The sequence below is a fragment of the Dysidea avara genome, chromosome 1 (assembly GCF_963678975.1).
Source record: "Dysidea avara chromosome 1, odDysAvar1.4, whole genome shotgun sequence".
Taxonomy (NCBI): Eukaryota; Metazoa; Porifera; class Demospongiae; order Dictyoceratida; family Dysideidae; genus Dysidea; species Dysidea avara.
Window position 1 is genome coordinate 51,354,237 of NC_089272.1, and position 26,979 is coordinate 51,381,215.

The following is a 26,979-nucleotide window of genomic DNA, read 5'->3' on the forward strand; positions in this document are numbered from 1 at the left end:
TTTGGTGTAAACAATAAAGAGCTCAGTGGGAAAATCCCTACTTTGGCATTGAACCAAATAATTGTTAAAGTATACCAACGTAGGGATTTTCTCACAGAGCTATGCTGTAATACCATCAGGAATCTCCTACTTCATTTTTAGATTAATAGTTTTTAAATACAAGAGTAGTATCTAGAGTAAATAACCTCTTAATGTAAATTTTATGGAAACTATGGCCACAAAAATAAAGAACTACAGTTTGGAAGTGAGATTGCTCTGAATGCATTGCTCTACAGTAGATCAGCCATTGCATGTGTATCATATACTTAGCTTAAGCTGAGAATTTTTCTGTGATAGTACTGCATCTCACATACATCACTTTCTAAGTAAACTCAATGTAGTGTGTGCCATTTGGTCAAAGTAAAAGGTTTAATGTTTAGTCTATGTTCTTCTGGTGTACTTTTCACACATGTCTCTCTGTAGCTTTGGTTACAGCTGAGTCACTGCTAGGAGACCTGGGATAGTTTGCATCATTCAAACATGATGCTAGTGAGTTGAAGGAGGAGCTGAAGGATTATTAACAAGATCAGTTTGATGGATGCTCATGTGATATGTTGTCTGCTATTGATGATCCTCACTGGTCAATGAGGTATTGTAGTGTCTGTTTGTCTCCGTCATTTGTCTGTACTTGTATGGTAGTGTCAGTGGTACTGTTTGTAATTCTAGGGAAGTAGGAATGGGAAGGAAATGGAAAGGGGAAATGGGAATGGTCAACAGAAAACTGCTGATAAAGATCATCATGCCAATATACTGGGTTAGGTTAAGTTTTACACCTTTTCAGCATTACTGAATCTGTTAAAGCATTATTAGAACATGAAAATATCCTAATAGAACAGTCAAGAATTTGATGGACGTAGTCTTGCTACCTTGTGATCATTGAAAGCGAAACCATACATACATTTTATTCTCCGAAGACTACAAGTTGAGGAAGTTGAATGAGGAAATCAATGTGAAATCTAAGCACATTATGACACTAGAATCATCCATGATTGTTGTTATGAGACTTCTAGTCCATCTGCATGCAGTCTCCCAAAATCATGGCTCTGGTTTCAAAAAAGTGATTGATGTATACATTGTAAATTAACTTACAAGTAGTATGGAATATTCTTGAATGCTCTATTAGAGTATTTCAGTGCAGTGTAACTACTCTATTTAAGGTTTCTGTGGAAGCAAAACATAGAAAGAGTTTGATGTGGAAGTCGACCTGCATATTAACATGATGTACCTCTGTTAGTTTCTATTGCAGTCTTATTTGCTAATGTTTTTGTAATACTCTAGAGCATTCATTATATTTTGAAACAGGATGCATACATATAATATTTTTAGATTTTCCATTAGTAGATCTACGAAATTTAAATATTTATAAGTTAGCGACAATGGCTCAGTGGTTAAGGATTTGAAGTTAGGTGTGCCTGATTTAAACACTAGATGTTTTTGTGTACCTTTTTTACTTCTTGGAGGCTGTTTTATTACAGTGTTTTGACTTGCAATTTTACCTTGCGACTCGGTAGCTGTCACTGTGATTTCTTTTAAACAAAAAATTGTTGGAATTACCTATGATACTGTATTTCAAGTTATTCCCTTGAACAGTTTATCCTGCAAATGATGTAAAATGCTCTTTTATGGTAAATTGTCTAAAACTCTGCAAATTCCTATCAAATTCATACCACATGGTATGCACATACACTTTAATACTTAATGGCAATATACCTATGGTGTGGGACACCTGCTTTCTTAGCCTGACAAAATACTTCTGTGTATCTAGATGTATACACTGTATTCCCACAGCCTACAGACCAGTGGTAAACTGATAGAACTGACACACTCAGATGGCAAGTTGAGGGTACACTACAGCGATCGTCTGGTCACTCTACTAAGAGAAGTGCGGAAACTCTCTACCTTTGGCTACACCATTCTTCATGATCAGCAAACTGCTGCCACTGCTGCCAAGTTCTACAAGTATGGCATCATTCTGAAACAGGTTTGATTGTATGTCAATTAGTAAGGCATACTATGTGTTTGTCTGTCTGTCTGTCTGTGTTGTTCATCAGTATTTTTAATGAAATCACTATCTAGTGTATTGTATCTCTGTATGTGACTGAATTTGACAAAACAAGACTTCGACGCACAAAGCTTTGTTAGGAGATATGGCGATTTTAAGGAATCATTGTGTAATAACTTCCCAGTGCCTACAGCTGTGCAAACAAAATTTGCACCAATTGTTCATCTGTTCACTAGCTATCACTGAGTGATTGTATACATTTCTGATACCCAAAATTTGCCCTGTTTTGAGCAGCTTTTTTCGAGCGGGTAATAATATCACAGATGGTAGTAATAGGGTGGGAGGGTGGGGGTAGTAATAGGGTGGGAGGGTGGGGGTAGTAATAGGGTGGGAGGGTGGGGGTGGACGGTGGTCTTAATATACGGGTATAAAATGGAGTAAGAAGACGATTGGAATCCAGAGGCCAAGTTTGGGCTCTCCATGGCCCTCCATGGCCCTCAAATTACTCCAAATTGACTGAGAACACTATTGGCGAGCTCTCTGTGAAGTCCCAGCTCACTACACACCATTATCACAAAGCCATGGCCATTTAATGGTGCTAATCTCACACTCGTGGCTTTGACAGGGTCGGAAGAAAGCTGCTACAGAAACCAGACTTGCCAGTGCTGAAGGAAGTACAGTGTGAAATATGATAGTGTATTAGACCAGCAATCCATTTCTGGTAAAATCGTAAGTTTGATTTTGTGTGTGTGGAAGCCTTGTTATATGAAATCCGGTCACATATAGCAACTAAAGGAGTAGTTCTGTTTTTTTCTAAAATTGCTTACAACTGACTCATCCATCTTGTACCCCAACAAATAGAGTGTTTGGTTAAAAATAGTTTCTAAATTCAATCACGTGATAGCTATATTCCAAAAATTTCCAGAGGAAGCATCACCCTAGTTGGAAAATTCTACATATGCATACTCTACACACTGCATGGTGAGTGTATACTTGCCCTCTCAAGCCCTCTCTTCATTGTTGCTGTTTGGACATTATAGTTTGAGCCATGAGACTGTAAAGAACACTAGCTATACCTTAAGCCTAAATTTAGCAATCTTGTATATTTTTGGATTTACCATATTAATTTTATTAATCCATGAATTGATGTAATCAATTAACAAAATACTGAACTCTAAAAATTACTAAATTTAATGTACCGCTAAATTAAGGTATTTCAAACACAAAATTAATGGCAAGTATTGACCATGTATAGCTGCATCCTTCTCCTTCCTGTTGTTTATGTAAAGAATATATATTTTAGTTACTGGCTGTAGCTGCCCTTATATGACAGCTAGTATTACAACTGTTCTGGAATAATGGTGTCATTTCACATTATTACACTTAGGTGACTCACAATGCTTTACAAGCATTGTGAATCACTTAAACAAAGTGGCATCATTTTTCAGTCAAAAATATTGCCAAATTTTCATACCGAATAGACTAAATTTGCAAACTTTTCTGTGGAGGGCATGCCTCCAGCCCTAGATAGAGCATGCTCCACATGCTGAGTGTGCTTTGTACACTATACCTAGTTGTATTGTTGCTTTTCTTAGCCAACCAACCATTATGTTAGCACCCCCCTTCTGAAATCCTAGATCCGCCTCTGCAAGGTGTCAATTTTCTATATTAACACTACCTTTGAGTAGCATATTTAGATGTCACAAAATTCTTTAAAGTGCTTACACTACTGTAAGAAGTACTGGGTACCTGGTATCTTACCTGTACCTCTACAGCGATGACTTCACCCCTTATTGGTCTAGCTGTATTTGTAATGATAGTATGGTGAAATAAGAAAATTCAGGGTGACCACAATAGACTCGAGATATTTTAATACAGCAGTCACTCTAATAGAACAGTCACTTGTATATAGCTGTATACTATAATAAAACAAATTAGCATATTTGAAATTTTGATCCAAATGATAAAAAAGAAGTAAAATACAGCAGAACTCTGGGGGAAAATCTCTACTTTGGCAATGAACCAAATAATTGTTAAAACATACCAATTAATGTAGGGATTTTCTCACAGAGCTATGCTGTAATACCATCAGTCATCTCCTACTTTATTTTTAGATTAATAATTTTTAAATACAATAGTAGTAAAATAAACTCTCAATGTAAATTTTATGGAAACTATGGCCACAAAAAGAAAGAACTACAGTTTGGAAGTGAGATCGCTCCAAATAGTCTCATTTGTCTTACTGTGTAACAGTTTGGGGACCATCACTGGGAGCACTCTACTGCAAAGACTTCAGAGGGTGCAGAACCATGTAGTAAGGTTGTGTTATGACCTAAGGAAATATGATCATGTGTCTGAATTTTATCATATATTGCAATGGTCGCCACTGCCTTATTTTATTCAGTTTAAATCACTGTTTTTAATATACCACCAGTACCACCAAGTTAAATGAATTCCACACCAATTATTTTCGGTGGAACTAATTCTTATAGTACAAGGACACCAGTATATTTTGCGAACATACCTATGTTCCGCTTATGCTTTACTCAATGTTTTTTTTTTTTTTGTTATAAAACTATTCAATGGTGCATGGAATGCATTACCATCATCTGTAACTGACTGTATTAATTCTCCATTTTATGAGTACGTGGATGTCCTTAAGCAGCACTGTGACTCACTCCTTTGATAATATTAATATGATTGTAACTATATGCATGTTTTTGTTTTTGTGTGTGTTGTAAGTTGTTTACCTTGGTTGTCTTTGTATCGGTTATACTTTGCTTTGTTTAGTTTTGTGTGTATTATCTATGTATTGTAATGTGTCCCTCCGGGCAAGGAAGAACGGCTGTAGCCGATTGCTTGGAGGTTAAATATATAAATCAAATCAAAATCAAATACATTGCTCTACAGTAGATCAGCCATTGCACGTGCATCATAGACTTAGCTTAAGCTTCATCTGAGAAAGTACATGCGTATATACATAAATTGATGTGGTTTGTACTAGTAATAGCATGGGTAGCAGTGAAATTTGGGATAAATACCACGAGTGTCATATTGGAAATGGGGATAAATTTCACGAGGCAAGGCCGAGTGAAATTTACCATTTCCAATACAACAAGAGTGGTATTTATCCCAAATTTCACTGTTATACCCATGCTATTCCCAGTTAATACCATACTCGCTGCATATACGCATGCTGTGCATTTAGCGTTGCTATGTACGCAATTTGTCACTATGTACTAAACACGTGCCAACACTAATTGGTGCTACATTGTTAACATAAATTCTAGCCAATGAAATTGCAATTACAACTTTTTCACTGCTACCAGTGAAATACGGGATAAATTTCACTGCTACTATTAAGATTTTTGTATGGGCAGTGAAACAGGTATGGTATTAACTAACAATAATGCATAGAGTGTTTCCATACAGCTTTAAATGCAAAGGAGTTTGAAGTATTGAATATTAGGTGAAGCACATTAAGAAGGATATGTAAAAATTACGTGTTCCTGGCCAATGATGAAAATTGATATAGGCAACCACCAAACTCTGCCCCACATAGTATTACAGCATTTATTTACTGATGTGGTGTGGTACATACTTATATATAATTATTCAGAGTGTTACCCACTCAAGTATTGACTGTTATAATTACATATATATACCACAATATGTTCTTAAAGATGTTGTAGTAGGAAGCAAAGATAAGTACTGTACAACAAAATCTGCATGTTGCATTAAACATAATGCATTCCAGCATTATGCCACAAAACTACTTAATAGCTTCATAAGTACCTTGTTAAGTGTCCATTGTCCATCACTGTCATATTCCCAATAGTGTTCTCAGAGCCCAGAGAACTACATAATGCACTTTGTGGTAATCAAATATATACATCGGCAAAATTGCTGTAAAGCATTTGGTTGCATTAATGAGCTGCTTATTGAAGGAGCTGTCAGGGAGGTCAAAATGTGGATGAGGTCACTTTGGCAATGACAGTTACACAATAGAGTTTGAAACAAACAACATACATGGAATCCATTCTGGGGGTCTGGAGGCATGCCTTTCTATTTTTAACATGGCTGTTCTATTAGAATAGTTGACTGCTCCATTAAAATGATCTTTGTCACATGCATTGACCAATAAATGAAGCCTTCCATTTCTACTGCCTACGGATGATGCTCATGCTGGTAAAGAGTAGGCATTGCATTTCATATACCAGTAATTACCATTCACCAGTTAAAAATGAGTAAACGATTATATATGTAGGTAGTACCAATGCTATAATGTAGATAGAGTGGATTTATAGTGCCTCAACATTCAGGACACTTGAGAGATCTGTGGGGTATCACGAAGGAGTAAAATGGATGTCAGTACAGTGGACCGAGCTCAGGTATACAGATACACTTGGAATTGCTAAAGAGATTAGCTAAATACTACTAGGGACTAAATAATGCCAACATCCTTGCTATAGTACTCATTGACCAGTGAAGAAATGCAAAGTATAATTGTCTCTTTTTCTGTCTTAGTGCTCAATCAAAATACCAATATCCATTTTTTTTGTACTGGGTACAATGAAGAATATTTTGATTATGTAAGCACTCATACATATAAATCTTTAGAAACTAATTGCATTAAGTAGTTGCATAAGTGATCGATATCTGTTAATGTCCATATGCCATACTTCCTGCTACATTGTACCTTTTATTGCCTGTATACAGTATATACGTACCACTACTCATACATGTAATAATATCATAGAGCACCAAGTCGTGTAAGTATGTGCACTATTTAAATACTTAAAATATTATTGTCATCCTGCAACAGTCCAAACAATGTTATACGCTGTGTGCTAACATGTAATGCAATAAAGTTTTGCTTGCGTGTGAGCATGTGTGGTTAGTGTGGATGTATCAATTGTCTGGATCTGCAGTCAACATTTCTTCTCTCAGTTATGAATATATTGTAGCTGGCCGTATCATAGCTGCAGTCTCAGTGGGCTTGCCTATAAACCAACTGTGAAACTTGATCATTAAACTGGTAGGTTTAGCTGTTAGATATGAAATGCTTGTAATTTCATACAAATGGCCAATATACAGGTAGTATAGAACTGTACATCCAAATTCTGTAAGAGTAATGATGATGAGTATCTTGAAAATGATACCATATGTGGTACTGGTTGTGTCTGCACCATAGTAATATCACCTCACATCCTAAATTAATAACACGACTGGTATAGAGAAGTGTAGTTGCATTGTTCTTAAATGGTTTGAATCCACATAAGTAAATTGAGATCACTCCAAGTACCATACAGTAAATAGCCAATGTTTTAAGTGTGTCAAGTATTCCATTTCCTATTACAAACATGATCAGACAAACCAAGAGATCCATCCCAAAAATAGTCGTGATTGGCTTAAATGGAGCTTGACAAGTATCTAAATGTGGCTTTAGATACTCACAATGTGGCCTACACAATTCTAAAGGGGTAAGTGGATTTGATACAAACACAGTTTTAGTGTTCTAATAGAGCAGCCAACTAATCTATTCAACCACTCTAATAGAGCAATCAATGATGTTTAGTTAAGTGAGGTTATGCATTATCAATACCTGGATAACCAAGTCTTCACTGAGCACATGTGATTATAGTTGCAATATGTGAGTGCTATCATGATTGTTGATGCATAATAGTTTCTGCCATTCTTTTAATCGCATCCTGTTTTTCAGCAAAACTTGAAAATAATACAGCAAATCAAGAGCAATGATGCTTATTCAAGTAATACAGATGCCATTTTATATTATCAGAAAAATAGCTGTAAAGCTGCTGCATGAAATTATGGCTCTAAAGGCATCAATTATTTAGTTAGCCAGTCAGCGTAAAATTGTTAATCTAAAATTTTTAAAACTCCATAGAAACGTTTTTAAAGGGTTTGGGGTTGATCTGAAGACATTTATGGGCATGGCTGTGCCTAACCAATGCTGCCAATCTGTCATGAAGGGAAATTGAGGCTGGTGTGAGGGTGATATTTTTGGCTGGAAAAGCCCAGTTCTTCATGTTTCCTAATACACAGCACGGTAATGATGTGTTATCCTTTTTTGTATCCAATTGCTTATATGTATATTTGCGAGCTCTGTGGTTCTGTGTTCCTCCTTTACTGCTTTTAATGTTTATACCATTTTTTTCACATAGACATATACGACCATATTTTACATAATAAATAAAACATTATCAACAGTCAAGCTGTAGCTCTCCTTCAGCAACAGCCAGGGATGCATCATTTTCCATCACTGGGTGTCCAGCTGAAGAGCGGCTGCTCTGAATGCATGCTTATACCATGAGTTCTGAATACATTAATTACAAATGCTACTAAAATATTTCACTGTCCTCTTCTACCTGCATTCTACCTGCTGCTACTTGTACATTATAATTATTATGAACTTCACTAAACTGTTTAACATTTTATGTTCTTTATATTGTAGTTAACATGCTGGGTTGTAGGTTGCAGTGGTTGTAGAGGTTACAGTGGCTGTAGAGATTGCAGTGGTTACATGAGGTTGTAGGAATTGTAGAGATTGCAGAGGTTGTAATGGTTGCAGTGGTTGCTGTGGTTGTAGAGGTTGTAGTGGTTGCTGTGTTTGCAGAGGTTGTAGTGGTTGCAGTGGTTGCTGTGGTTGCTGTGGTTGTAGAGGTTGTAGTGGTTGCAGTGGTTGTAGAGGTTGCTGTGGTTGTAGAGGTTGCAGTGGTTGCTGTGGTTGTAGAGGTTGTAGTGGTTGCTGTGGTTGTAGAGGTTGTAGTGGTTGCAGTGGTTGCAGTAGTTGTAGTGGTTGCTGTGGTTGTAGAGGTTGCAGTGGTTGCTGTGGTTGCAGTAGTTGTAGTGGTTGCTGTGGTTGTAGTGGTTGCAGTGGTTGCTGTGGTTGTAGAGGTTGCAGTGGTTGCAGTGGTTGTAGTGGTTGCTGTGGTTGTAGAGGTTGTAGTGGTTGCAGTGGTTGTAGAGGTTGCAGTGGTTGCTGTGGTTGTAGAAGTTGTAGTGGTTGCAGTGGTTGCTGTGGTTGTAGAGGTTGTAGTGGTTGCTGTGGTTGTAGTGGTTGCAGTGGTTGCTGTGGTTGTAGAGGTTGTAGTGGTTGCAGTGGTTGCAGTGGTTGTAGTGGTTGCTGTGGTTGTAGAGGTTGTAGTGGTTGCTGTGGTTGTAGTGGTTGCAGTGGTTGCTGTGGTTGTAGAGGTTGCAGTGGTTGCAGTGGTTGCAGTGGTTGTAGTGGTTGCTGTGGTTGTAGAGGTTGTAGTGGTTGCTGTGGTTGTAGAGGTTGTAGTGGTTGCTGTGGTTGTAGAGGTTGTAGTGGTTGCTGTGGTTGTAGTGGTTGCAGTGGTTGCTGTGGTTGTAGAGGTTGCAGTGGTTGCAGTGGTTGTAGTGGTTGCTGTGGTTGTAGAGGTTGTAGTGGTTGCTGTGGTTGTAGAGGTTGTAGTGGTTGCTGTGGTTGTAGAGGTTGTAGTGGTTGCAGTGGTTGCTGTGGTTGTAGAGGTTGCAGTGGTTGTAGTGGTTGCAGTGGTTGCAGTGGTTGCAGTGGTTGTAGAGGTTGCTGTGGTTGTAGAGGTTGCAGTGGTTGTAGAGGTTGCAGTGGTTCATCTGGTGGTGATAAAATACTTGCAAACTCTCCTACCATAATGGGCTGTGGATGCCTGTGTGAATGAATTAATTGTGCTGTGTTAATTACACTAGTAAATTTATGTTGTGTTGCATTTATATTTTCCAACATCATATGTGACCAGATCTGCAAGAATCCCAAATCCCACATGTTAGAGCAACCCTGATTTTACAGTACAATACAATAAACGCAATTGGTGGAATATTTACAAAATTGAAAAAAAATCCATAAATTTTTTAGTGCTTATTTCACAATGAAAATAGGCAAAAACTTTGGTAGCATCGCAATCCGCAAAGCAAGAGCAGTTCAAAAATCTTTATTTCATGTCAGTACTCCCAAAGATATGGAAGATATGAGCATTAGTCAGCCTCATGTTGGATGAGGGGGTTGCTGTCATTTTTCTCATGTTTTGCCTTCGCCCTGGTCATAGAAAGGGCCTGAAAAGCAAAAGCTGCCCAGCAATGGATACTCCTGTTCATGGAGAACCTTATGGTGTAATGGCAGAGGACTGCATTCATAAGTTAATTAAGTGCCTGCAGTTTATTGTCCATATTTTCACAATACAAATCGATCATTCTGTTGTCACTTTGTAGTACTGTAACCTTGGAAGTTCTTAGCTTCTAGAGCTGAAAATGTAATAAAATGGAACTTGAGAAATGTACTAACATGTGGGTTTCTTGCAGATCAACTCACGTATATATGCATCCTATCATAGTTGTATATACATACATTCATACCTACGTGCAGTATTTACGTAACACACTAAGAGGCTAGCTGATTTATTTTGCTATACCATAAAGTATTTTGATACAAACATGTGACAAACATGTGTTTTGTGTATTTATCAGACAACAACATTTTGGTGGCTTACATGCTGTTCATATCACCCAGTGGCTCTTCTATCATTATATCCACTGTACTACACTCATTGTAACTTTCCATCCTTGCAGTTTCTACCTGCATTGTACATATTTGCATATTAAAAACTGTCAGTATGTCATTGTAATATGGGGTGGGATTGTAATATTAAAAATATACACTACTTTAGAATGGTCTGCAAAGAAATTACTTTTAATAAGAATGATAATTCTGTTAATATGCATGTATTGTATACATACGTAATAGTATACATATGTGACCCGGTCTGCGAAAAGGGCTCTTATAGCCTTTCCAATTGCATATATATGGTAACCCATAACTTGACTGGTGAATATGGTACAAGCCTAAAATTTGGTCACTCAACAACCCTAACCTGGCAGTAGCTGTGGGTGTAATTACATGATGATAGCTTTAGTAGATTAGGAGTTATGATTAGCCAAACATGGATAATTGGAAAGGCTATAAGAGCCCTTTTCGCAGACCGGGTCACATATGTATACTCTCTTTATGTTTGTAATTTGTATGGAATAGACATTTGCATTTGTGGATAATTTTTATTGCACATACAGCAGTGTTACTATAGTTGCAGAGGAGGTACAACGTGTTTACATGAATCATAGGGTTTATACAGAGGGCTTATTTCAGGAAGGTATTGCTGAAAACTTAAGAATGTATTCAATACCAATAGTTTGACTTTAACATAATTATACAGTCTATTGGAGATTTCGTCATGTGATGAATAACTTAACGTACGAAATGGAGGATAAGCAGCCACTAGGAAAGAGAGCACTGTTGATAAAAAGTAAGAGTATTCGGAAGCCTTCAAATCCTTCAAGATGTTATTTAAAAATTCCAAGTATGCAATCAACACAAAATGTTAGGTTTGAATGGCATATTGAGAAACATACTATGCATTTACAGCAAGATGCATCATGCATGTTTCTGTCTTTCCAGCTATTGTATACTTATGTTCAGTCACTGTGCAGGCAAATAGCTCAAAAATATTAATGTGCTATTACAGATTCTCCAATGCTCTTTAGTTCATTAGTGACAGTATTTTTCATAACCATGACAAAGAACTGTACAAGCTTGTAGCTTATCCTCAGGCTGCTATCAGTTTCTATCTATCTATCTATCTATTTATCTATCTATCTATCATCTGTCTGACTATCTATATATTATGCATCTGGGTATCTCTTACCTTTGCTTTTAGGTGATGCTGCTATTAATATAACTGTATCTCTTACAAGTTCACAACTAAACTGGGTATGTTTATTAGGACAGCTACATTTATAGTGCAGGTAACTGTATGGTCTTCATTAGATTAAGTTAGTCAAAACTATTATATACATCTTAAAATGCACGTATATGGCTGCTTACGTAACCGGAAACTCCCAGGGACAATGTAACTTGTAACCGCTACAGTTCCACCATCTGATGCAAGACAATAGCATATAAGCTACTTAATTTATATAGGCTGTGTAATTTATATGGAATGAGTAATGGTATTGCTTTGTTTGGCTTCTTTCTATCAGGAATGCTTTTGGTAATTATTATTATTATTAAAGCTTTACAGTAGCCAGCACTAAAACAGCAACATGTGCTGCAGCCTTTGGATTACTTAACCTAACAAACTGGAGACTGGAGACTTATAGAAGATTACGTGACCTAACTAACAATAAGGTGAAACAGAATAGGGGCAAAGAAAGGAAAAAAATCCCTCCTACCTCAGGATTCGAACTGCAGGCCACCCTATGTCTAGTCGAGCTCCACATTCAGTCTCCTCCAGGAGGGATGGATTTTCAAATCATTATGCTTGTGGTGGGCCTGGTAACACACCAATTTTTCCCTGTCTCCTACTTTGTGGTGGAGATTAAGCATGGTGTATTGATCTAAGAAGCCAACAAGAGTGAATACCCTAAGCATATACTTTACGCTTTTTTTTATGGTGCTATTCAACAGCATCAAGGCCAGGTAATCAGGTCTAGACCTGTGCTATTGTCCAAGCCTTTTCACCCTCTTGGGCGTTAGCCTAACTTGTGGTCCAAGCAGGTATACAACTTTACCTCTTACAGCATGATTAATAAAAGGCTCCAAAGTGATATGCTTAACTACGTCTGTGTGTTTTTGTTAGCTTAAAAGTATTAAATTATCAATGCAATGAAATACGTATATAAATCATTTGTACAACTTTGGTATCAGCTAACTAAGTTAGTAGATTTGTTGATCAAGTGATAATAAATTACATATTCACCATGTATATGGCTTTGTCACAAACACAGAAAGTTGTCACCATTAAACACTTATTTTCTTAGCAAGTATTATGTTATGAAACTTGAAATATGAGGATGCATGTACACTGTAAGTTATAAGTGGCTATCATAGTAAAAGCACATTATGCACCCTAAAGACATTTTAACAAATCCACAACAGACCATACATGGGAATATATATTTAAGACTAAGCAACTCCTTATTAGAAAGGTGACTTTCATAAGAGCAGAGTAGAATTGTATGATTACTACACCAAATAGTAACTATGGGACTACCTGTATATACAGCTACCCTGCTTATAAACATTGTCAAAATGTGGTCAACATTTCGTATGTACACACCTAAACTCTTTGCACTTCTACTACAAATGTAATGCGAATGCTGCTTGTATGGTACGGCTTAGATACCATGTCCAACTCGTGACTTGAGTGAATATACTTGTGGGACAGAGGACACTTGTGCATACGTCTGCCTGTGAGTTAAAAAAAACTCACACATATATTTATTACCTGCGAACTTGAAGTAACTCACATGTGTTGTACTCGTGAGTTGGCACTAATATTTGCACGTGTCAATAGCCTACCACTTTCTAGGACAACTTTAATATACTGTATGTTTTGTCAAATTGATATCATTATCATACATTCATTGCACAGGGTATGACACACTGAGCTACCTGCCAATCAGGCAAAACAGTACTGCCAGCGATAGAGGAGATAATAATTGTAATGACACAGAGTGGGGTGGTACAACATCCTTGCCACTTGCTTTCAGCAGAGGATTGTACAGAAACTATGCTTGAGAGTGGAGTTGTTTACTCATAAATATCTATTCTTATTGCTGCTAATCATATCAAAATAACAGTTAATAGCAAGCTGAGTATCCATGACTGTAAAATTTGTGGGTTTGGTATCTCTCCTTCCTGTGTGAATATTCTAGCTCGGTGGTCTATACTCAATAGATGCATTGCTCACAAGTGTGGTTGGCTGGTTATGTAAACTTAATAATTTGTTATCATACATACATACGTAGCTACAGTACATTGACCCATCATAAAAAGATGGGTTGATAAAAGCAGATCACTCAGCTTAAGTGTACATGTGTGGGACATTGCATCTTAGCTCTACCATAGTTGAGTAAAACAGTATCACACATAAGTCAATGTTGGTAGTATTACGTAATGTTGTAAGCTACTTAAGGTTTAACCTTTTACTGATAAGTGCATATTCCTTCTGTTGACAGCACAAACATACATGTGTAGAAGTACGTACCTATGTGTGACAAGCACCAGCCATTTTGTGCAAGATCTTTAAGTAATTTTGGGTTGTGTTTGAACTGGCTGGCCATCTAAATGGCTGGCTAATGTTAACAAGCACAAAATAGTTTTATGTATATGCTGACATATGCACCTGACCTGAAGCCTTCTATGTACTACACCCACACTACACAGCACATTAGTCAAGTTTGCTTTGTAATAGAATAGTCCCTGGATTTTTGGTGAATTAATACAAGTGCGAGAGACACGTTAGCTGTGCAATCCGAAATATGATATGTATGGCGCTATTCATGTTGTTTCTCAGCAGTTGATGTGCTGGATTTAGGTAGTTTTGGGTTACTTTTGTATTCTGTGCAATATATACATGTACATTCATGTGTTAGTTGTAATACAAATACGTAGAAGTGACTCTTCTAATATGGTACACAAGAGCTGAGATTTAGTGCACAGCCACATACTTGTGACTAATATGTTCGTCACAATACAGTCATTATACTACTTGAATATGAAGTATGATTAGCTGGGGTGGTAGAGCATGTGTCATGGACAAATAATTTATGATAATTAAGTTGAGAAATAATTGTACAACATTCATAATGAAAGTGATGGATGCTACAAATACATTAATCTCAAGAGCAATGTACAACTAATGTGTTTGATACATATGTACAACGTTTGAATATACCGTACTTACTTAAGTATTTGTATTTCCATGACTTAAAGTACGTACTACTCAGTGAGCCATTTAACAGACATGTTCAGTCTAATATACTTACAGCATATACAATCACAGTAATTTAGTGTGTTTGTGCCATATGCATACTGATTTCAAAGGTCACGTTTTGCCAATCAAATTACTTTATGAAATATTCCTTATATCAATTTTAAGGCTAACTTGACTCCTATTACATACTTACATCATTATCTTAGGAATTGTATATCTGTAAGAAAGTCTTTTTGTGGTGAAGCGATTCTACTGCTCACCATCAAAAGCAGTTTTATATCATAAACCATTCTTTAATACTTAATAAGCCTCATGTAGTGATTCTATATTATTAATAAAACAAGAAACACAATACTCACAGAGCTTTGATGTCAGAATCTTTCTGTGCCATTATTTAGAGTCTATGTAATATGGTAGGAGTTAGAATTGTTTCCAACATGACAGCTGCCATATATGGAAGTACATGAGTTACTACGTCATGTTATGACTGCAGTTGTTTCAGTTAATTACACTCATCCCGCACTCTATGGCTTGCAGTTCTCAAAGACGTCAAAATTCTATGTAGCAATTAAGCCATACACTCTTATGAGATTCACAGGATTTATGGTTCGTAACAATTACAAGCAAGTTGTTAGTAATTCCAAGAATGCCACTTTATAACTATTATGTACGTACGCAGTGATAAGAGTAAGTTTTGATTTGATGTGATTGTTACATGTCCCTGATTGGAACATTATATAGACATAGTAAGCACAAAATTTTATTTGTTATAAAGTGTTCATGATCGATTTTGTAACCTTTGTAACAAACTATGTGCATTAATGTGGTACATACACATAGATGTGTAGACAGTGTCATGTGGGGTGATGCTACCTGTTGTGTGTCTATTGTAATTTAGGTGTCCTATGCATACAAATTGGGGTGATGCTAGTTTTTGTACGTTAATTTTTGCTTACATACGTATCCTATGCATACAAATTGAGGTACATGCATAACTAGTTTTTTTTGTTTGTTTTTTTTACTCAGGTTATGTGGTTAGAGCTAATCTGGATAATTTTTTTATTTTTCAAGGATGAAAATTTTACAGACCTCTAAGCAACCATGAAATCTGCAAATGTGACTGAATTTGACAAAACAAGGCTTCGACGCACAAAGCTTCGTTAGGAGATATGGTGATTTTAAGTAATCATTGTGTAATAACTTCCCAGTGCCTACAACTGTGCAAACAAAATTTGCACCAATTATTTATCTATTTACTAGCTATTATGTATAAATTTCTGATACCCAAAATTTGCCCTGTTTTAGGCAGCTTTTTTCGAGCTGGTAATAATATCACAGGTGGTAGTAATAGGGGCGGAGGGTGGGGGGTGGTGGGTGAGTTTAATATAGAGGTATAAAATGAAGTAAGAAGACAAATGGAATCCAGAGGCCAAGTTTGGGCCCTCCACGGCCCTAAAATCACTCCAAATTGACTGAGAACACTATTACTTGCCCTAATTCATCTTTTAAAACAGCCTCTTACCCTCCTTTGGGCCCCCGCCACCCACCCCTTTTGGAGTTTGCCTAGTACAGTCAACATTAAATTGAAATGGTGGGAAGCTTAAGTGTTGGCTACTTGTGTAGTGGTGCTCTTGAAAGTAAGGAATTGGTATAAAACATGTAAAAATTTGGTACACATAGCTTCAACCATCCGCAAGCTACAACACACTGAATACTTCGGTGCTGACTTAGATCTAGCCATCAGTGTCCTTTGACGTTTTCCTATGCTGCATTAAGAAATGTTGTATGAAGAAGATTTCTCAACTATGCACATACGTAATCACTTTACAGTACAACAAAATGGAAAAGAACCAGAGACCAAAAAGTGAAGAGTTCTAAAGTACTGTGATGGTGTGGCAATGACTTGTGCTAATGCATTTATAGATTACCTAGTGTACCATTAAGTGGAAACGAACAATGGCAAAAAAACCTTGCTATCCAGAGTTTTAACTGTGTACACACCATCTAATGTACAATATGCTTAGCATTATTAAAATACGTGCTATCTAGTATCTACAGTGTTGTGCTAAATGCTGGAACTGGAGTAAAGCTAACTGTACTGTAGAATTTAACTCTTGCACCTAACAATCATTTTAAAATAGTATCTAACACCTGTTGTGATGAAAACACTGAAATATTGCTATTTTATTTGATAAGCATACAGTATGTAGATAGCTACAATAACACTGGACTTATTAGTACACAGTTGCTATTGTACAGTTTGTTTGCTGGTAACTATATCATCCTTGGTGATAATTATATTTGGTAGTCTACAGGCACCAAAGATTTATGGTAAAACAATGTAGCATAGAGCAGCTTCTTTTTAAGTGTACTGTTAGCATGTAGATATTTCATGCTTTGTAGCTCCATAGGCAATTTTAAGCTTCTCCAGGCACAATGCATATGCGGAGCAACTAGTATAATAAAATTAACTTTTGTTGGTACTTTTTTAATTAGAAATTAATTGTTACTTCAACTAACCATCTACCTATGGCATGGCAGAAATATCTTAGTAGAGGCGCCTGACACCACACACACATGTAGACACTAATCTATTACTGTTAAGCATACTTAAAATTATTATGATTCTACTAAAGTCTTGTTTGACAAGCTACTTGGTAGCACCTATCTACTTTACTTTACTTTTACCATTAATTCTCACCTATTTGTTTAACTACAAGAGAACATGTTTGAATTCTTCACACACTATACACTACAACACTACACAGCAACTCAGATTATAGACATCTTTTGTATGAGTCACCTTATAAAATACTTCTTATTTAGTTTACTGTTTTATTATGGCTTCAATGGTGGTTACTAAGCAAACCTTGTTGGTGGTATTAGTTACCACAATGTTTACACACCTAACGGATCGGGTTTCTATGGGAATTTACCTGTATATGCATGACTTTCTCTGTGTGGGTACAGTGGGTATGTATTACAACAATGTTAAGTGTCTGTGTGGGAAGAGGTTGTGTGCATTCAATGGTCATGTGTTTGTGTATGAATATCATTTCTGTTAGCTGACCTGGTAACTCTAGTTCCTATGATGTACAGTGTAGCATTCTTGCTGTGCTGAATAGCAGTGTGTACAGGTGTAGTGTTATGGTAATGGGATTCATTCCATTCCATAATGCTACTGCATATCCATATTTAGCTTGGTGACATGTTGCTGTACTCAGTTCTCATGGATTTTTCTAAAGAACATTAAGACATCATTGTGATGATTTGTATTGTACTGTGTATTGTATTGTATATTGTGTTTCCATTCTAAACAGTTTTGAAATTATATAAACACTTCTATCTTTTACCTTGATGTTCTGGTAGTGTGAATTGTATTTAGATTTTTATGTAAGTACAGTAAGTACATACCATAGGCTAGCTCAGAGACCATAATGGACCTATGTGTATTTGGTTTGTGTTACAAAAAAATTGATGTATTTATTGCATGCTTACATTATACAAGAGAAACTTGTGGTGGTTACCTTAATGTGTAAGACATTTCATAGTTGAGATTCATGTGCTTCTATTTCAGTAGGACCTTTTATTTGAGTAGGGCCTATATTTGAGTAGGGTTTATATTTTAGTTGGGTTTATATTTGAGTAGGGCTTTCTGTTAGATGTGTGAGTATGGCTTCTAATGGAGTAATATTTCTTTAAGTTCAAATTATTATTTTACACAACACCATAAATTGGATTTTCATAACATTCAGTAAGTAGCAAGTCACCCTGTAGAGAGTTCAGCTACAGACAGTGTTGGGCAAGTTACTTTTTAAAGTAACTAATTACATATTACTTGCAACTGAACTATTTAGTTACAGTTACATATTACCCATAAAATAAAGTAACTATAATAATATTACATATTATATTACTTTGTGTCCACAGCCTTAAGCTGTCACGTGTGAAACTACCACCTTATCACATGACATGATTGCATTGTTGGACAATGTGCAAATCTTGGTTATAAGTAAGAAGCCGGTGAATAAGCTTCATTCAGTAGGCTTCATTGAGGCTAGATGTTACTCAGTGGATTACTAACAAGATTAGTAACTTCGTTACTTGTAGTAATAATATTAGACTCGTTACAGTAACTATATTACTTAGGTAACGCATTACATTTTGTAAGTAAAGTAACTTGAGTTGCATTACCTGTTTTTATAGCGTATTTCGTTATTTTACTTAGTTACCACAAAAGTAATAATATTACGTAACGCGTTACTCCCAACACTGGCTACAAACAAGTCATCCTGTGGAGAGTACAGCTAAAATGAAGTCATCCTGTAGAGAGTACAGCTAGTTATCCTGTAGAAAGTTCAGCTACATTTCAAGTCACTGTGTGGAGAGTTCAGCTACAAGCAAGTCAACCTGTAGACAGTTCAGGTCACCTTGTAGAAAGTACAGCTATTCACCCTGTAGAAAGATCAACTAGTCAACCTCTAGAGCATTCAACTACAAATAAGTCACTGAGTAGAGAGTGCATGTAGCTACAAAGAAGTCACCCAGTAGAAAGTTTAGTTAGATTCAAGGCACCCTGTAATCACACTGTAGAGAGTATAGCTACAAAGAAGTCAACCTGCAGAGAGATCAGCTAGCAACAAATCGCCCTGTAGAGAGTACAACTATCTTAAAAGTCACCATAATACAATGAGTGCACCTATACAAACAAGTCATTTTGTAGGAAGTTCAGCTACTTACAGTAGCAAGTCATCTTGTAGAGAGTACATACGTACATAGCACCCTGTAGATAGTTCTACTGCAAACAATTAACCTTGTAGAGTGTAGAGAGTTTGACTATGTTACAAGTCACCCTGTCTATATTACAAGTCACCCTGTCTATATTACAAGTCACTCTGTCTATGTTACAAGTCACTCTGTAGGGAGTTCAATTAGTAATACATTAGAAGTTCCCCAGCAGATAGTTCAGCTACAAACAAGTCAAACTGTTTAGCATTCAGCCATGTAAAAAGTCACCATGTAGATAGTTTAGCTATGCATAACACCCTTTACAGGGTTCAGTTATGTCAGAAATCCAGGGCCGCCCACAGGGGGGGGGGGGCAACTGGGGCATTTTTCCCCGGGTCCCCAGGAGGCCCCATGAAGGATTGATATACTCTAATAGAGCAGTCACAGTATTCTTCAGAGGAGCAGTGTAGTAAGCTTATAGATAAGGAGATATGGTTGGTGAGAGGTAGCTATTGTCATTGTTAGCAGGTCATAACCTTTTTTTTTTTTTTTTGGTCTTCAACTTACAGCTTGGGTAAAGTTGTGATTCAGAATGGAAACTTTCTTGTCTCTGGGGCCCCATTTTAACTCTTTGCCCTGGGCCCCTTAATTTCTCTGGGCGGTCCTGCAGAAGTCACCTTATTAGCTACATATGTCAATCATTTTATTCAAAGGTATACACACAAAAGTCACAAATACTTATAATTTCTTTCAGTGTCTTGTTCAACAATTCCCGTATATAGTAAAGAAAAAGAAAACAAGTTGAAAGGAAGACCCAAATTCTGGCTTTGTGGCTTGTAATTACAAAGACATGATATCTGTACCAAAATCAGCCAAGCTGTAAAAATGGGTGTGGCTCCCAAAAAGGCCTGGGTGAAAAAAGTTGTAAAATCAAAAGTGGCAGCCATTTCTTGGCCACCACTTTTAGCTTCACAATTTTTTTCACCCAGGCCTTTTTAGAGTCCACACTTCTTTTACAGCTATTTTTTTGGTAAGATTCTATACTTATTACTGTTGTTACATGTAGGTTACAGCTCTGATGAGTGTGGACCTACTGAGACAACAACAAAGATGGAGAGATGCTTTAGTGGACATCAGACAAATGATGGCCACCTTAGTACAAGAGTAGCTTTGAAAAGGAGACCACTGATTACAAGTTACACTTTGCGTAGCCTATCTCTAGCATCAGTTAACACAGCAAAGTATTTAGGTGTCACAATAGATTCCAAGCTGACATTTAATGACTATATTGTAAGAAAGCCAACTCTACGACACTCTCTTTCCTTTGCAGACATTTCAGTTCCTGTCAGTGTAAAGTTAAATCTTAATTGTATCTAACATGTGTTAAGTCTATCATGGACTACTCTGTATCAGTTTGGGCTCCTCATACTAATCGTGCCATTAACCATTTAGAATCTATCCAGCGTCATGGTGCTTGTTTTGTTATGTCAGGTTATTGCTGCACCAGTAGTATTAAATCCATGTTGTCAACATTGCAGTGGTCCAGGACTGAAACACAACTCAAGGAAGCTCATTTGATATGTTTTATAAAATTATTCATGAAATTGTTAATATTCCTCTACCTGTTTACATTTATCAGCCATCAAGACCTTCAAGGGGAAACCATCTTAAATGCACACAGCCAGCAGTCTATGTAGATACAAATTTAGCTTTTACCCTTCGGCTCTGGAACGATTTACCTTCGCAAAGTGTTGATTGCAGCTCATTAGATGATTTTAAGGACAAGATTAGAATGTACTTTAATTGATAATGATTTTATTTCCCCACCTCTCCTTCCCCCAATTGTAATTATACTCATTAAATTGTAATTATACTCATTAATAATATGAGGTTATACAATTATGACTATATTATTATTATTATTATTATTATTAAGAGGTCTGTCACTGTTACAGTATATACATTATAATTTACTCAACATGACTGGAACAAGTTGTGAATTGTATTGTGGTGTATGCACACTAGTGCATGTTTTAATTCTTTTGACACATTGTACTTACTCTAATATAGAATATACACTGGCTCATGTGCATTGATATTGTATGTTTTATTGGAGTAAGACATTAAAACATAATTTTTAAAACTCTCCTAAATTAGAGCAGTGATTCTAATTGTTTATTGGGTAATACTGACCTATTCAGCTTGGCTTTCTTGGTGTCTTGCTTTGGCAAAAGTTTATTTGTCACTGACACTCCATTTCTAGTGCATTTCTTTCCAGCTGACAGTACTTCTACACAAAGAATAAATCTATTCCTTCTGTTTTGGAGCTGCTTTTTACTATTGCAAGCATCCATTGCAGCAAATAGACATTGGTCTTTCCTTTTATTCTGCATAAATCATGCTCACATACTTGGCTATAATATAATGCTTCATATTCTTTTAGATTCAATGGCTTTCATCCATGTAACATCTGCAAAGTGCTTTCTAATTCTGGAAATGTTAATGTTGTCATCAACTTATGTTCTAGGTAGCATTACAGGTCTCATCACCACTATCTAGGGGTAATCTGTATCAGTCAACACAGGACTTGGGAACAAACCATTCCAGCATTGCTAATATAGAAGCAAAGGAAATAAACGCAATTACAGTCAAGCACATTAATCATTGCTGTGAAACTAGGCCTGCGTCAAATATGCCAGCATAATACAAAGCATAATAGGCTGGAGTGTTATATGCCAGCATAATACCAGCATTTACTGTAGGTGGACATTTCAAACTATGGAGCTTAATTCCATGAAAATAGATAGATACTCTCTAATAGACCAGTCAGTGGAAAATGCAATAGAGCACTCAACTGCATTGTACATAGCTCCTAGGATCGATACTCTACAGTCATTTTATAGTAAAACACTCTATTAGAGCATTCACTTATTAAAATGTTCCAACATTACTAACCTAGGAGCATAATGTAAGCATAATGGGAACACTGAAAGAGCATAATAGATGGAAATTCCTGAAAGCATTTTGGGCAAAGTTCTGAGCATATTTGACTCAGGCCTATATGAAACTGTGTAAAGTGGCAATTTCACATTCATCCCACAAGTGCACAACACTTTCAATAGAAAATGTTAATAATGTTTCAATTACTGGAATATCTGAAATAACCTTAAAATGTTATTATAATATTTTATCAAAAACTCAATCACTGTGATAATCCATAATGTAAAGTTCATGAATTGTGGGATGAATGTGAAATTTATTGCCAATGCCACTTTACACAGTTGCACAGCAACAATTAGTTTACTCAATGTACAGTCAATAGTATTGTCCAACATAACATTTGAGACAGTCTTGGTCATGGTATATAGTATGTTCACGTTGAGCTGAACCCTCAAAAACATTTAATAACTCATGGATGCAATTACACACGATCTTGAAATTTGGCTCATTTGTAGTACTGCTTGACCCGCTAAAAATATTTCAAAATCTTTTTGTTCAAATGTTTGACATAATATTTATGGCCAATCAAAATTTTCACAATACATTTCCTATGGGGAAGCCATATAAGTACAGTGTCCATTACAACCCTTTCCCAAACTTGTAATGGAGCCAAACCATACGTGTCTGTTGTTGACACCTTTGTTGTTACCAATAATCATCTGGTTGGCTGAAATGTTAACTCTGTTGAGAAAAAATCCACTTTTAATTTTTAGCTGTTTTTCAGGATTCAGCTCAACGTGAACATACTATAGTTGGTATAAATGTATTGGGATCATCAACACTTGTAAAGATCACAGTGTATCACAATAACAACTTGTCATGTAACTCTCGCAGACCAATAGGTGGAATCAAGATTATGTAAGTGGACACATAGGCCACAACCAACCAGTACCAGAGAACAGTATCTTGAATTTGTTGTATGAGTGAACAATCAGGTCCTGAGAAACTGAATAACTCAACAGGAGTTCAGTTCATATCAGGATTTATCAACTAAATTTCCCAATTAATGTGAACATCAAGACACACGGTAGTGTGTCGTGCGGCCCAAGAAGCTGGCGCGCCACACCCGTGAGTATATTGACAGGAAGAACGAAAACGTCATTTTCACACATTTGTATCTCGGTGATCACTTATCTGATTGGAACCAAATTTGCTACACAGTTGCCCGCCAGCCAAGGGAGTCTACATTCCAAATTTGAAGGAAATCACTCCAGCCATTTCCGAGATACGAGCTGCCAAAGTTTTGTATTTTTTTCTTCGTTTTTTTTTTTTTCTTCTTCTTCTGCTGCTTCTTCTTCTTCTTCGTCTTCGTCTTTTCGCACACTTGCAAAAATTGCTATAACAAGCAAACGCGTACTCCGATCGCCTTGAAATTTGGCACACAGAAAGGGAGTCCAAAGGCGAATCCTAGCATCAAATTTGGTACAAATCCGATGAATGGTTCAGGAGTTATGACCGATTATTCGCGTAAAACAAGATCGATTTGTTGTCACGCCTACAGGGTAAACCGCTTCATGGAATGAGTTGAAAATTGCTATGTAGATGGAGTAACCATCGTAGGAGTGCCTTTTGGTGGTTTGAAAGGAATCGAGATAAAGACCACGGAGATATGACACAAAACCCAACCTGTGTCACAATTACGCGATCGATTTTTATGAATAAAAAAGTATTAGTTTTCACGCCTACTAGGCAAACCGCTTAGAGCAATGAGCTGAAAATCGGTGTATAGCTGGAATAATCTTCATAGAAAGTCCTTGCAGTAGTACAGAAGAATCGGATTACAAACCACTGAGTTATGATTCGAAAGCCAACTCCGTGTAGCAAATGCAAGATCGAGATACTCTAATAGAACAGTCACCCTAATAGAGCATTCGGCTAATTTATTTATTCCATTATAGAATTTTATTACATCACAAGTTATTCTGTAGGGAGTTCAGCTGCAAACAGTTAATCTTATAGACAGTTCAGCAAGAAGACAGTCACCATGTGGAGAGTTATGCAAATATATCACTATAGAGATTCAGAACATTACAAGTCACACTGAAGAAAGTTCAGCTATAAACAAGTCATGCACTGTGTAGAGAATTCAGCTACAATTAAGTCACTCTTTAGAGAATTCAGTTACACAGAATTCAGCTACACACAAGTCACTGTGGAGAGAGTTCAGCTACAAACAAATTACCCTTTAGAGTGATCAGCTACAAACAAAACACTTTGCAGGGTGTTCAGCTGCAACAAATCAACCTTTAGAGCGATCAGCAATGAACAAATCTACCTGTAGAGAGATAAGCTAGAAACAAATCAACCTGTAGAGAGTTCAGCTACAAAAAATCACCCTGTAGAGACATCAGCTAGAAACTAGACACAATGTAAGGAGTTCAGCTACAAGCAATCACCTTGTAGAGAGTTCAGCTACAAAAAATCACCCTGTAGAGACATCAGCTACAAACTACACACAATGTAAGGAGTTCAGCTACAAATAAATCACCCTGTAGAGAGTTCAGCTAAAACAAATCAACCTGCAGAGAGATCAGCTACAAACAAATCACCTTTTAGATAGTTCAGCTACAAACAAATTACCTTGTAGAGAGATCGGCTACAAACAAATCAACCTGCAGAGAGATCAGCTACACACAATTCAACTTGTATAGAGATCAGCTACAAACAAATCACCCTGTAGAGAGATCAGCTACAAACTAGACACAATGTAAGGAGTTCAGCTACAAGCAAATCACCCTGTAGAGAGTTCAGCTACAAACAAACCAACCTGTAGAGCGATCAGCTAGAAACAAATCACCCTGAAGAGAGGTCAGCTACAAAAAATCACCCTGTAGAGATATCAGCTAGAAACAAATCACCCTGAAGAGAGGTCAGTTACAAAAAATCACCTTGTAGAGAGATCAACTACAAACAAAACACTTTGCAGAGAGCTCAGCTACAAACAAATCAACCTGTAGAGAGATCATCTAGAAACAAATCAACCTGCAGAGTGATCAGCTACAAACAAATCAGCTTGTAGAGAGATCTGTTACACACAAATCAACCTGTAGAGAGATAAGCTAGAAACAAATCACCCTGTAGAGAGTTCAGCTAAAACAAATCAATGTGCAGAGAGATCAGCTACATACAAATCACCATATAGATAGCTCAGCTACAAACAAATTACCTTGTAGAGAGATCGACTACAAACAAATCACCCTGCAGAGAGATCAGCTACACACAAATCAACTTGTATAGAGATCAGCTACAAACAAATCACCTTATAGAGAGTTCAGCTACAAACAAATTACCTTGTAGAGAGATCGGCTACAAATTAATCAACCTGCAGAGAGATCAGCTACACTCAAATTAACTTGTAGAGAGATTAGCTACAAACAAATCACCCTGTAGAGAGATCAGCTAGAAACTAGACACAATGTAAGGAGTTCAGCTACAAGCAAATCACCCTTTAGTGAGTTCAGCTACAAAACAATCAACCTGCAGTGAGATCACCTACAAAAAAGCACCTTGTACAGAGTTAAGCTACAAACAAATTACCTTGTAGAGAGATCGGCTACAAACAAATCAACCTGTAGAAAGATCAGCCACACACAAATCACCCTGTAGAGAGATCAGCTAGAAACTAGACAGAATGTAAGGGGTTCAGCTACAAGTAAATCACCCTGTAGAGAGTTCAGCTAAAACAAATCAACCTGCAGAGAGATCAGCTACAAATAAATCACCTTATAGACAGTTCAGTTACAAACAAATTACCTTGTAGAGAGATCGGCTACAAATTAATCAACCTGCAGAGAGATCAGCTACACACAAATCAACTTGTAGAGAGATCAGCTACAAACAAATCACCCTGTAGAGAGATCAGCTAGAAACTAGACACAATGCAAGGAGTTCAGCTACAAGCAAAATCACCCTTTAGTGAGTTCAGCTGCAAACAAATCAACCTGCAGTGAGATCACCCACAAAAACGCACTTGTACAGAGTTCAGTTACAAACAAATTACCCTGTAGAGAGATCAGGTAGAAGAATTCACCTTGTAGAGAGTTCAGCAACAAAGAAACCACCATGTAGAGATTTCAGCTGCAAACAAATCACCCAGTAGAAAGATCAGCTAGAAGAAGTCACCTTGTAGAGAGTTCAGCTACAAAGAAACCATCATGCAGAGAGTTCAGTTACAAACAAATCACCCTGTAGAGAGATCAGCTAGAAGAAGTTACTTTGTAGATAGTTCAGCTACAACAATTCACCCTGTAGAAAGATCAGCTAGAAGAAGTCACCTTGTAGAGTGTTCAGTTACAAAGAAACCATTATGTAGAGAGTTCAGCTGCAAACAAATCACTCTGTAGAGAGTTCAGCTACAAAGAAACCGCCATGTAGAGAGTTCAGCCTCAAACAAACCACCTTGTAGAGAATTCAACTACAACA

The 26,979-nt window shown here is 36.9% G+C and overlaps 2 protein-coding genes across 6 annotated transcripts; one reads left to right on the forward strand and one right to left on the reverse strand.

The window, feature by feature from the left end:
• Window positions 1-544: 544 nt before the first annotated feature.
• LOC136268305 (cytoplasmic dynein 2 heavy chain 1-like) lies at window positions 545-21,681 on the forward strand. The gene is made up of 3 exons (XM_066063607.1): window positions 545-628; window positions 1,828-2,020; window positions 20,624-21,681. The coding sequence occupies exons 1-3, from the start codon at window positions 591-593 to the stop codon at window positions 20,723-20,725; spliced, it is 333 nt and encodes a 110-aa protein (XP_065919679.1). The 5' UTR covers window positions 545-590; the 3' UTR covers window positions 20,726-21,681.
• LOC136268277 (sporozoite surface protein 2-like) lies at window positions 8,155-17,698 on the reverse strand. 5 transcript variants are annotated; one of them, XM_066063574.1, is made up of 3 exons: window positions 17,531-17,698; window positions 10,549-10,634; window positions 8,155-9,711 (listed from the first exon to the last, which is right to left on the reverse strand). In XM_066063574.1, the coding sequence occupies exons 2-3, from the start codon at window positions 10,617-10,619 to the stop codon at window positions 8,517-8,519; spliced, it is 1,266 nt and encodes a 421-aa protein (XP_065919646.1). In that variant the 5' UTR covers window positions 10,620-10,634; window positions 17,531-17,698; the 3' UTR covers window positions 8,155-8,516. The 5 variants fall into 5 exon arrangements, with proteins under 5 accessions (XP_065919646.1, XP_065919641.1, XP_065919672.1 ...); XM_066063569.1 differs by lacking the exon at window positions 17,531-17,698 and adding an exon at window positions 15,189-16,167; XM_066063600.1 differs by lacking the exon at window positions 17,531-17,698 and adding an exon at window positions 14,101-14,479.
• Window positions 21,682-26,979: the final 5,298 nt, after the last annotated feature.

Coding starts and splice junctions, on each gene's coding strand:
- LOC136268305 (XM_066063607.1), top strand. CDS start 591: ATGTTGTCTGCTATTGATGATCCTCACTGGTCAATGAG. Junction 629..1,827: donor GATCCTCACTGGTCAATGAG/GTATTGTAGTGT, acceptor GTATTCCCACAG/CCTACAGACCAGTGGTAAAC. Junction 2,021..20,623: donor ATGGCATCATTCTGAAACAG/GTTTGATTGTAT, acceptor TGTTACATGTAG/GTTACAGCTCTGATGAGTGT.
- LOC136268277 (XM_066063574.1), bottom strand. CDS start 10,619: ATGGAAAGTTACAATGAGTGTAGTACAGTGGATATAATGATAGAAGAG. Junction 9,712..10,548: donor CTGGGTGATATGAACAGCAT/GTAAGCCACCAA, acceptor TCATTCACACAG/GCATCCACAGCCCATTATGG.